The sequence below is a fragment of the Chaetodon trifascialis genome, chromosome 13 (assembly GCF_039877785.1).
Source record: "Chaetodon trifascialis isolate fChaTrf1 chromosome 13, fChaTrf1.hap1, whole genome shotgun sequence".
NCBI lineage: Eukaryota > Metazoa > Chordata > Actinopteri > Chaetodontiformes > Chaetodontidae > Chaetodon > Chaetodon trifascialis.
Window position 1 is genome coordinate 11307982 of NC_092068.1, and position 12343 is coordinate 11320324.

General features: G+C 45.0%; 2 protein-coding genes across 3 annotated transcripts in view; both read left to right on the forward strand.

Annotated features, from left to right (window-relative positions):
- Window positions 1–12343, forward strand: part of slc29a3 (solute carrier family 29 member 3) — a 79870-nt gene that overhangs the window by 20210 nt on the left and 47317 nt on the right. The gene's annotated exons all lie outside the window — the stretch shown is intronic.
- On the forward strand, window positions 50–6840 carry nolc1 (nucleolar and coiled-body phosphoprotein 1). Of its 2 annotated transcripts, none has more exons than XM_070977966.1 (14): window positions 50–217; window positions 527–582; window positions 1013–1176; window positions 1300–1409; window positions 1511–1610; window positions 1715–1839; window positions 1976–2084; window positions 2663–2788; window positions 2867–2956; window positions 3053–3421; window positions 3763–5028; window positions 5300–5427; window positions 5564–5647; window positions 5756–6840. In XM_070977966.1, exons 1-14 carry the CDS (start codon window positions 50–52, stop codon window positions 5912–5914), a joined length of 3054 nt encoding a protein of 1017 aa, XP_070834067.1. In that variant the 3' UTR covers window positions 5915–6840. The 2 variants fall into 2 exon arrangements, with proteins under 2 accessions (XP_070834067.1, XP_070834068.1); XM_070977967.1 differs by having other exon boundaries at window positions 1523–1610.

Here is a 12343-nt window from a genome sequence, read left to right on the forward strand (position 1 = left end):
TAGCGATTAAATGTGACGAGTGTGGCGTCATCATTATGCGCCCCTGCACATGCCCACAAGTGGGATCTTTTTCACTTCCTTCCCTTCCAGAAGGAGCGTGGTGAAGATGGCGGCGTCGAAGTCGACACCAAGTGATCTCTTCAAATGCGTGTATTCATTTCTGCTGGAGAACAAGTTCACCAAGGCGGCTCAGCAGTTCCAGAAGCAGACTAAAGTGGTAAGAGGTTCACCTTGTATGGTTGACAACCCACTGGACGTGCTGTCTGTCTCGCGAAGTTAAGACGGACTGCACGAGGACTGCGTTCACCTACAGCTACTTGCGCCGGTGAACTTAGCACGTGTAACGTCCGGGGCTCGAGCACAAGTTGTGTTTCAGCTGCTGTTCATCCAGAACTAATAAATTAATGTTCCCATTAATGGAGTGTGAAGGGGAATCACACAGTGCATTGCAGGGAATTGCAAACGATTGTTTAATTCTATAAAGGTAAAATAAAAACTACTGGATTTTCTCCATGTCTATCTACAGACTCAACAAGATCAAAATGAAGAAAGCCTTGTGAACATCTTCAACTTCTGGGTGAAGTGAGTCGCTTGTTGTCTTTTTCGTTCCTTTTTAAATGCTTAAGCTTATGTAGGTTCTTCTAATATTAAGGAAAAAAAAACTTTGCAAACACGACCAAGTCGACTTTATGGTTTTTTTTCCCCTATCAAATGCTGCTTGCACTGTTGGCTATACACACACTTGATCCGCAAAGCCCAAACAAAATATCCTCACATCCAATTAAAATGCTCTTTAATAGCAAATTTAACTTCTGGTCGTTTGACAACAGTTAAAACTAGTCAATTTGAAGTGATGCCAATCCCTGTGCGTTTTCCCTCTAGATATAAATGAGTATGTAAAATCACCACTGCCTCTGTCCCGTTATCATCAGGCTTTTTCCATTCTCCAGGACTTACAAATGACATTTAAGGCAAATTCTACGTTTTTAATGTCACTGTTTGGTCCTCCTAGGTCTCCCGAAGCCAGGAAACGAAAAGCAACTCCCAACAATGCTGAAGATACAAACAGTCCATCGGCCAAGAAAGCAAAAATCACGGCAGAGAGCTCCAGCAGCGAAGATTCGAGCAGCGACGATGAGGAAGCTGCTGCAAAACCGACCAAGGCAGCCCCTGCAGGTAGCATCCACATATTTGACACAGTAAAGTAACACATCTGGTTGACTTCTGTTAGTAATGTGTCATTCTGAAAAGTCATCAGCATGATCAGATCACCTTTCTCTTTAATGTTTGTTATAACAGCCAAGGTGGCGCCTGTTAAAGCAGCAGTAGCTGCTAAAGCTGCGTCCAGCACCAGTGACGACTCCAGTGACTCTGAGGAGGAGAAAGCACCTGCAAAGGCTCCTGTAAAGGTAGGAGGAAATTTCAAATTACATATCCATCCCAGATCTAGTCATTGTTGGTATGTTTGTGACGCTTATCCGCTTCTTAAAATCAAATTTTGGTATTGTAGGCTCCTGTAAAGTCGCCTGCTGCAAGGAAGAAAGACAGCAGCTCGAGCAGTGAAGAATCTGACTCTGAGGATGAGCAGCCCGCCAAAGCCCCTGCATCCAGTGAGCTTACAGCCATTATTACTGTGTAATGGAAATCTTTCATTGTAAACTAAAATAGAATTCAAAACAAAATATGTTTTATCTGTTTTACCCCTGAATAATAGAAGCCAAGGCAGGTGCAGCCGCAGCACCCAAACCAGCTGTTCCTGCTAAACGTGCAGCGCAGAAGAAGCAGGACAGCACCAGTGAAGATAGTTCCTCTGATTCTGAAGATGAAGAAACAGCCAAGGTATGAATCTGGCCATAAGATAATGTTATGACATGTTTTTGTTCATCTTTATTCCATAGCTTAGAATAATGCAGAATGAGCTCAGTCATCCTGACTAAATGTGCATAGCAGGCTAACTGCTCTCCTGTCCTGATAGGCTCCAGTCAAACCTGTGCCGGTAAAAGCTGCTGCAGCTGCTGCTGAATCAACCAGTGAAGACTCGTCATCTGAAGATGAGGCTCCGCCGAGCAAAAAAGCCAAAGCAGGTGTGTTTTTATACCTGCCTCCACTCTTTTGTTTCCACTCACTATAGAATAACACCCTGACAATGTTTGGATACAAGCCATTATGTCCGGTCCATTCTTGTGAAGGCAATATTTCTGGACCGCCTTAAAGGAAGTTTTTCAAATTTGGCCGAAATGGTCACTCAGAGATGAACTGATTAGAATTTGGTGGTCAAAGGTCACTGTGTCCTCATAAAACACATTTGTGGTCATTATTCAAGAATTCATACGCTAATAATGACAAAAGGTCACACACATTTTTAATAGGATAAAATTACCGTTTATATACCCCGAAGGTCAACTTCACGGTCATAATGTTCTTCAGAAACACTTCTTGGAGGCCATGATTATGTTGACACATCACAGCCTCTTCTCCTTAACACTGCTCATTCCTCCCAGTTGCATTTCACATCCATGTCCCTGACCTGTGTGTTCTATCTGAAGTCAAAGACATCAAGACGGAGCTGATCTCCTGGTCCTGATTGCTTAAAATATTATAAAATTGACCGAAAGCCTCTGTTGCGTGTTATGGTGCTGATCAGTTTCCTTTGTGTTGGAAGGAGCATACAGCGCGGTCCCACCTCCTGCTTCAGTCCAGAAAGCTCCGGCTGCACCAGCAGCCAGCAAGGCCGATGACAGCGATTCTTCAGACAGCAGTGATGAAGAAGAGGAGAAGAAAGTAGCTGGTAAGAGGTGCCCACTTTCCTCAAATTGAAGTGTCAGTGTTTTTAATGGCACGTCTAACCGAACTGTAATCTTCACAGCGAAACCCGCACCAGTAAAGACCGCTGCTGCCAAACCTGGTGTTCCCAAACCTGCCGCAAAGAAGCAGGAATCCAGCTCTGAGAGCTCAGGTAACGATCACAATCCCATTCACTCATGTTCTATGCCAGCATGATCAGGCGCCAGACACGAGACAGATGTTTTTATTCATGTCCATGTCTTTCTAGATTCAAGTTCAGATGAAGAGGAGGCAAAGCAGCCGGCAGCCAAAGGCACCCCAGCTAAAGCAACCCCAGCTAAACCCACCCCAGTCAAACCCGCCCCAGCCAAGGCTGCACCTGCTAAAGACTCGGACTCAGACTCAGACTCATCAAGTTCAGAGGAGGAAGAGAAGGTGAAGAAACCTGCAGCAAAGGTGACTCCTGCTAAGGCTGCTCCGGCTAAACCCGTTGCAGCTAAAGCTGCACCTGCTAAAGAAGAATCCTCAGAGGAGGATTCCAGTTCAGAGGAGGAGGAGGAGACAGCAAAGAAGCCCGCAGCTAAACCTGCACCTGCCAAGACTATCCCAGCTAAAAAAGACGAGTCTTCAAGCTCAGGTAAGGCATACTGGGTTTTTAGCATGTGAGCGCAGCATTTCTGTAAAAGTGAATCATTTCTTGCTGGACCTTGATTTACTCTATCCCTGTGAATCTTGATGCCTGTTCTACCAGCCTGTGGTGGGATCAAGGCTAGTATTCTATTCTTATCCCTGCTTTGTTACAAACTCTGTTTCCAGTTCAGTTCAGTCCAGTGCAGTTGAATGAACACTTCATGCCATGCCTTCATGACAATGGTTTATTGCAGGACCAGGTGTACCTAATAAACTGGCAACTGAGTGTACATTCATTTGTTTACCTGCAAAATGTTGTAAGTACGTATTTTTTGTTTTTCATCCCAGATTCAGATAGCAGCTCTGAAGATGAGGCTCCAGCAAAGCCTGCCACCAAAACTACAGCCAAACCTCCTCCTGCTGCTGCTTCTAAACCTCCAGCCAAGGCAGCAGAGAGCAGCTCTGACTCTGACTCATCCTCTGAGGAGGAGGAAGAACCAGTGAAAGCCAAGCCAGTGTCTAAACCAGCTGCCCCAGCTTCAAAGCCTCCTGCTGCGGCAGAGAGCAGCTCAGACTCCGACTCCTCTGAGGATGAGGAAGAACCAGCTAAAGCTAAAGCTAATCCTAAAGCAGCTAAACCAGCTACCCCAGCTTCAAAGCCTGCTACCCCTGTTGCAAAGCGTCCTGCAGCAGCAGAGAGCAGCTCAGACTCTGACTCCTCTTCTGAGGAGGAAGAACCCGCTAAAGCAAAACCAACAGCAGCTAAACCCGCTACCTCGGCTTCAAAACCTGCTACCCCAGCTTCAAAGCCTGCTGCTGCAGCAGATAGCAGCTCAGATTCTGACTCCTCTTCTGAAGATGAAGAACCAGTCAAGACTAAACCTGCAGCAGTTAAAGCAGCTACACCGTCCTCAAAGCCTGCCACTCCTGCAGCGAAGCCTGCTGCTACTGCAGCAGAGTCCAGTTCTGACTCTGACACGTCCTCAGAGGATGAGGAAGAACCCGTGAAAGCAAAGCAAGCAGCAGCACCTAAACCAGCGACCCCAGCGGCAAAACCTGCAGCAAAGCCTGCAGCAAAGCCTCGGCCAGCAGCAGACAGCAGCTCTGACAGCGACAGCTCAGATTCTGAGAATGAGGCAGCCAAACCTGCAATCAAGAAACAAGCTCCGGCAGCAGTGGCCAAGAAATCTGCTCCTGCTGTCGTCAAGGCCCCTGCAGAGACCAGTGATGACAGCTCCAGTGATGAGGAGGAACCCAAGAAGGCAGTGGCGGTACCCAAGCCTGCAGCTCCAACAAAAAAGGCAGAGGAGAGCAGCTCAGACTCCTCGGACAGCTCTGATTCAGAGACGGAGACCAAGTCTACCCCTGCTAAGCCTGCTGTCACCAACGGCAAGGCAGCTGCCCCAGCAGTGAAGGCCCCAGCGGAGTCCTCATCCAGTGACAGCAGCTCTGAAGAGGAAAAAGAGCCCCCAAAAAGTAGTGGAAAACCGGCAACAGCCAAGAAAGGCTCAGCAGCTAAAGCTAAAGAGAGCAGCAGCTCCTCAGACAGTTCATCAGATGAGGAAGAAGCACCACGCAAAGCAGCCACAGCACCCACCACCCCTGCAACAAATGGTGAGTCCCAACAAGTACTGAACGGGATGTAGGCATTTAACATTCATGAGTGAACGGCATGATGGATCCCACGGCCATTTACGGTTGACAGGTTGTTCCTATTTTCATCTCCAATCATGACTACTTGAGATTTTTGCTACTTCATTGGTTTTCCAAGTGTGATGTAATTGAATGCATCTTAGGTTGATGGAGCACTTGTAGCAGTGACTGGCACACAATTATTCTCCTCTAACATGAGTACAAATCACTCTCTCTCCCCTGATTCATTCAGGTACCAACGGAAAGGCAGAAAGAGATGAAAGTTCATCGGAAAGTGATGAGGAAGAGACAGAAGTCAAGACACCCAAAAATAAGAAAGCAGCAAACACACCACAGACTTTTCCTAAAGCCAACAAGAAGGTAAGAGCTGGAAGCTGGTCTTAAACCTGAGTTGCCAGTGAGTGTCAGATGTCGTACTGATGGCCGCTGGATAAAGGCGATTGTATTCCTGAAGGGTAAAGAGCCATAATCTGATAAGAAATAACTTGTCTTCCAGTCTTCCAACGTACCATTCCGTAGAATAAGAGAGGAAGAAGTAACTGTGGATCCCCGTCTTTTAGACAACTCCTTTGATGCAAAGGTGAGTTCAGGGACAGGTGCGATCACTGCTGCAGCAGCACCGCGCACTAAGATTGCTGAGGTTGATCCAGTAATTTAACAACGGGTTAATTTGTCTTTGCTATTCCAGCATGGAGCCGTGGGGGACTGGGGCCAGAAAGCTAATGATGTGCTCAAGTTCACAAAAGGCAAGTCATTCCGCCATGAAAAGACGAAGAAGAAGAGGGGAAGCTACCGTGGCGGAGCCATCTCCACCACAGTCAACTCCATTAAGTTTGACAGTGACTGAGGACCTTTCTACTATGTGAACTGTGCTTTAGCTGTGTGATCAGGACTATCAGTTGTCTGCTTCCTCCCACTTTAAACAGTCCCTCCATCATTACCACCCAGCTGCAGCAGCAGCAGCACACTGACAGAGGAAAGCGACCCATAGAGCTGAGCCGGCACTTGCAATTAGTTAGTTACCCTTCATTTTGTAATGAGACCATTTGTTTGATCTCTGATCTGAAGCTACAGTTTATGGAGCTGTGACAGCAGGAGAGGCATTTTCCAGCTGTGACTGCAGGTGTAAGGTTGACATCCATGTGACATTACCACTTATAGCCACTAGGTGGCTGCAGGCCACCTGTAATGGTAACCAGCCAACATGTTGCTGCCGCTCCCCCCTTTAACTTTACTTTAATGTCAATGTCTTGTCATTTCTTTGTACAAGAAATTTTTCATTTCTGTGTATTAATGACAGCCACACCTCCCAGCAGGTTCTTTATGTTAAGAAAAGGCTGATGGTTTTTTTTTCTTGAATCACATGGATTCTTGAGGTTTGTTTGGTTGTTAGTTGATTTTTCTTTGGCCACATTTGAATGTGGAGAGGGTCTATGCTGGGGTTTCTGTCTTTACATTACATTACACAACATTTGGAGAGTGAAAGTGAGTTTTATACTGTGTATTTATTAAGTTTTATTCCATTTCATCCTTTAGGACCTTTCAAGCCATCTCAAGTTATTCTCGATCCATTTTGCATAGAAACTATTGTTTCTTCTAATGTTAGGACAGCCCTGTCAAACCTGATCTGTTCATCAGTGGTGTGAAATTTATCATTCACAAACGTAACAGAGCCATGTTTGTTTCAATTGTATGAATTTACTGTATGAGCTTTTGAGTACCTCTTTTTTTTATTGTTGATTCTAATAGTGGTAATTAAAGACCTAACAGATTAAATATTGGTGTGACTGGAGTGATTTTGGGGCTTGTTGTAAGCTGTTCCCGACAAATTGACATGTCTAATTTGTCATCTGGTGGAGCAGGGGCAGTTTCCAGCTGAGCTGTGTTCACTCAGTTGATGGTAGTGTTTCACAGAAATGTGGAGAAAGTCAATGTTTTTAGTAGGCTTCCACAAATTCCAAGCTGTTTTGTCCATCTGTTGTCACAAACACACCTACTGTCAAACAGTAAGAGTGCAGGAAAGGTCCAATCCACGTATCTTAAGTATAAAACAGACTGTCAATAGAACCGCGATACCATAAAAGTTGGGACGCTGTGTAAAATGTAAATAAAAACAATTCAGTCATTTGTAAATGAACTGTTTACTGGCAGCGGTTTTACGGTGTTCCTGAGTCTATGTAGTAATATCCTTTAATACAATCATGTGTTCACAAAGTGGTGAAACTCGCTCCATCCTTGCTTGTGAACGACTGAGTCTTTCCAGGACACCCCTTTCATACTCAATCATGACACTCTCACCTGTTACCTATCAACCTGTTTACCTGTGGAATGTTCCAAACAGGTGTTTTTGGAGCATTCCATAACTTTCCCAGTCTTTAGTTGCTCCCGTCCCAACTTGTTTGAAACATCAAATTCAGAATAAGCAGATATTTACAAAAATCAATGAAGCTGATGAAATAAAACATTAAACATATTGTCTTTGCACTGTTTGCAATTGAGTTTCAATCATATGTCAAAAGGATTAGCAAATGATCACATTCAGTTTTATTGATGTTTTACAGTGTCCCAACTTTTTTGGAATCGGGTTGAAAGTTGCTTTTGACAATGACCCGAGCAAAATTTTCATTCAAACCACTAGATGGCAGTCAGGTACCTTCGCTCCCGGACTGACCCTCAGTCGCAGTTGAAAAACTCACAGTACAGTAAGTGACATTTACTTGCACGCTGCCTATTGAGACAGATGCTCTGCTCCACAATAAAGAAGGCAGAGGCCTGTCAGGAGTTGCAGGTAGAGCAGTGATGGCAAAAGGCCACTCATTTAAAAAGGACACTCAGCCAATTTAGCTTGCACTTCCATAACACTGGGAGATGTGACAAGACAAATTGAAAACAGAAAGTGAAGCAGAGGCTGAGATATGGGTCAATCTCAAAATTCTGTTTCAGTTTGACATCAATGATGTCTCAGCTTTGCTTCCCACTAAGCCTGCCAGCCCAACCAGCCTTGCCTTGGGGATGTTCAGTGGATGTCTCAGATCATTTTACAGCACAGCAGAGGCAAATGTGAAATTATTTTAGATGACTGATGGGTCCGGTCGTATGACATTAGCTGTGGATGGATACATATATGGTCACACATACACATGCACACACATGACCAAATGTACGATCCCCTCCAGGTTCATGCCTGGCCGCAGATAATAAGGTTTATTATTTTTACATGACAGATGGCACACGACACATGGCCTAATGAAGCATCCACTCACTTCACTGTGCAGAAAATGCTTCATTTGTATGCACAGTTAACAAGCAGCATATAGTCCATACATTTATGTGCCCACACTGAGGAAACGCTGTGCACATTTCTGTGCCTGCACATAAAAAGCTAGGGAAGTCTGCAGTCGCTCCAAATACAACCTGTCTGCTGTAATGTCTGGTTTCAGTCTTTATATGAACGGCTCCTTATGAGTGTGGCTTTACATGCAGCCTTCCTACAATTTAACAACCCCCACCTTCCGCCCTCTGCTCGACGTGTCTGTCCTCTTGCCTTAAAGTTCCCATTAAATTCATTCTTAACTAGGAATATCCAGCATGTGAGCATCATGTTACCTAAATGAATAAAGGTTTTAAACTAGATATTGACTCTCATGACATGTTTACAGAGTTAGCAAATTATCATTTTATAGATGTACGAATGTTTAACAAGTGCTGTACAGAATTTGCTCAAGAAACATGCACATGGTCCTGCCCAGGGCTGATCCACCACAGACAAATTCTACACTTACTCCAAGCGCTGTCTTAGATCATGTAAAATAAGATAAAAATGCATGAGTGCGTAGAGCTTTGAGGATGTCAGGCTACGGGCACTGACCTTAATCTTATGTGGTTCTCCAGTGTCCACAGATTAACAGCATCTGGGTCTGCTGTTTTACACTTCTTCTCCATTGCTTTGATGCATTTTTGGAAACAGAAAGCCCACCTCAGCACACATTTCACCCTGCTCTCTGGCTCCAAGGCCCAGCAGCTCAAACAGGATTGTCTTAAAAACCCAGACTACACTGTGTTTACTGCCGCCTCTGAGGTCAAAGTAACGCCTTCATTCTTGAGAATAGACTCCAAATAAACTGCTAGTACCTCCTTCCTTCAGTCAGCTCCCAGCATGATAAATATCCAAGATTTCCAGGATCCAAGATTTTTTTTAATGGAATGGATTTGGAAATCTATAATGTCTACTTTGATACTAAAGATGAAGAAAAGGGAGCCCTGAGGGACACGTGCATTCTTGTTTGATCATCCTGTGGCCTCGTCACAGTTCTCACTTTCTAGCTTGGCCTCTACAGGTGGTTTAGACCAGCGGTCCCCAACCACCGGGCCACAGACCAGTACCGGTCCGTTGACATCACTTGACTCATCACAGGCAACTGAGTATGCTGGAGCTGAATTGATGTCCTCGATTTATTGACTGGTGATGTTTGCTGCCATTTTTATGGCCCTGTCTTTCACAGTCTTTGTGGACAGGGGCATATCTTTAATTTTCTGAACAATCTCAGATTTATTTCTGAATTCACAAGAGATGCTAAATCGAGCACACAAGATGCTAAATCGAGGTTGACCGCTGATTTAGACAATGCTGCTAAGTGCCTCGTGGGAGCCCACATTACTCCAGTCTTAAAATCTTTACATTGGTTAGCTGTCTGTCACAGAATTCATTTTAAAATTAATTTATTGATTTTTAAATCACTGAATGGCTTTGCCCTGTCTTATCTGTCCGACATGGTTAAGACATATGCCTGTTAGATCCTTGGACTCAAACCTCTTGATTGTTCCAGAGGGCAAAATTAAAAGGCATGCAAGGGGCCGCCTTTGTTGATTATGGCCCAAAACAGCCTCCTGAAGGTCTGAGGGCTCTAAATCTATTGAGACACCTTTAAACGAAATCTTAAGACACACTGAAGTGCCTTTTCAGGAGGGAGTTACACCCTGCAGATCATACTCACTCACTGTGTAGACACCCTGCCTGAGTCATGGTGCAGCGGCAAGGACAGAATTTTCATCAGAACATGGACCTTTAGTCCAATTAGACATGAAATATTCAGTTCAATGAAGGTCTAATCAATTTAAATCAATGTAAATCATTTTAGTACAAAATCAATGAAATTCAAAGCTATTCAAACGCATTCAATTCAAATAAAATTCAATAAGTTCTAAGAAATTCAATTCAAGGAGCAAAAACTGAATTCAAATTGAAGTTCAAGAGCAGAAGTGCTTTCTGCAGCTCTCTTGCGCCACCTGCTGCAAAACTGATTTAGTCTCTTCTTCAAAAGCCTCATGTTCCTCACCCACGCTGGCTCAGGGCTGCTCCACAAAGGCCGAGGCTCACTGGGTGCCTGAGGTGTTTTAAGAGGGCATGCTGTCAAAGGCTCACTGCGTGCCTGAGGTTGGATGGAGGAAACTGCTCTTTGCAGCTTTCACAGGGTGACCTTGGTCAGATCGTCTGATGGCACACGAGTCCAGTGTTCCTCCTCTGACCCTGGAATAGGAGAGCTAGGGGGAAAGCTTAGGGGGAAGATGTTGAGGAAGAGCAAGAGGAGGAGCTAAAAGAAGAGTGAGAGGAGGTGCCAGAAGAAGGACTACAGGAGGAGGTGCGAGAGGAGGAAGAATTGGAGGAGAAGGCAGGGGAAAAGCTGTGACAGCGAGTGAAGGAGTCAGGGTCAGAGGGGTGAGGAGCTGCTGCTGGAGGTTGGTGCTGAGATCCTACAGAGGATGAGGACAGCTGTTCACGTGTAGTGCAGGTCCATCTGAAGGTCGAAACAAAGACATCTGTTAGACCACTTCTCCTCACCATGTATGAACTGTTTATAACTTTCTGGAAAAGTCATCATGTCACATACTGAATTGAAAGTATTAATACTTTAATGTAGTAATACTCCATGAAAGCTGCAGTAGGCCACAACCGAAAAACTTCCACCAAACCCATACGTTTAAACAGAAGCAGGAGTCAGCTGCTCACACCTCATAGGGCCCGCTCGCCATGGCGTGAGCCCTGGAAAGACCCCGGTCCCTCAAGCCGCAACTGGTCTTCTCAGAGCCCTGCAATGTTTCATGGCCCCAGGGCAGAGGACCCAGGCTTCAGAGGCAGCTGCAATAGCGTCTAACAGCAGTATGAGAGGCTATGACACAGCCCCCATAATGAGCCCGAAACACGTGTTGTACTATGCACCATTGTAGGCAAAGGAGGTGTTTGAAATTCATCACAAGCTGCAGGATTTTCCACCTTTAACTGAAGCTTTTACTTTCTCCGGGGCTAAAACGAGGTGTGGGGATAGGATAGGTCTCGCTATGTGACACTGGGCTTTCACTATCTGAAGGTCTGTGCGCAGCCATCTGCGTGTGTAGAATAGCCAACAGGAACTCCCTCTCTCTGAAGTGACTGCTACTTTTTCTGAAGCCTGAAAAGCAGAACCGAGAGGAGGTGCAGAAATCCAGTTTTCTCTCAGCTATGCTGAAAGATTATTGTGGAATTGTTGCCCAGTGATGACAAAAATAAACAACTCCAAATAAGTACAATGTATTAAAAAAAGGAAATAGTCAAGTGGCAAATATGCATTTCTTTCATGTCTTACTTTCAACATATGTTGCTGGTACGGTGTGAAAGCACACATTGACACTGCTATCAAGTTATTAAGCCCATAAGCACACAGTCAGCACCGATAAAGCTGAAGTGTACACAATACAGTTGACTGCAACATTTTTGACTGCGTGTTAATGTCAAACTCATTCAGTCAGAATCTACTAAATTCATGAGGCTCACCGGCTGTCAATAAAATGAGTTGGCCTCCTAACACGGTTAGATAGTTCATAGCTCCCTGTGTGGCAGTCATACTTTAAATCTGAGTCACAAAATTAAACAAATGTAATCTTTACCAGGGTTTGGAGCGGCTTCCGCACACAACTCTGCGTGCCATCACATGCAGCTAGAGCCCTTTTAGTTTTCTTTCACCCCTGCCCCCCCCAAACCCGAGTCTGACACTGAGGGCCCCCTTCCATGTCAGCTAACAGGTGAGCATTGCTTCAGTGCTCACCAAGCAGGGAACTGAGAGCCACTGTAGAGCTGTTACTGGGCAAGTTTTCAGTGCAGATAGGACGGTTGTGGAGAGGTTATACTGCATGGTGGCAGACTGAAATCTACAAGAAAATGAGCATTTCTTATCACAAAGCAATCGTTAAAGTCACGGATCAGACAAACATTTCTTCAGTGGTCTTACTTGCGGCTCTTCTG

What these genes read in the sequence shown, in the direction of transcription:
- nolc1 (XM_070977966.1), top strand. Translation starts at nt 50, where the DNA reads ATGCCCACAAGTGGGATCTTTTTCACTTCCTTCCCTTCCAGAAGGAGC. An exon ending in AAGATGAAGAAACAGCCAAG is followed by an intron (nt 1,840 to 1,975) that starts GTATGAATCTGG and finishes CTGTCCTGATAG; the next exon opens with GCTCCAGTCAAACCTGTGCC. An exon ending in ACAACTCCTTTGATGCAAAG is followed by an intron (nt 5,648 to 5,755) that starts GTGAGTTCAGGG and finishes TTGCTATTCCAG; the next exon opens with CATGGAGCCGTGGGGGACTG.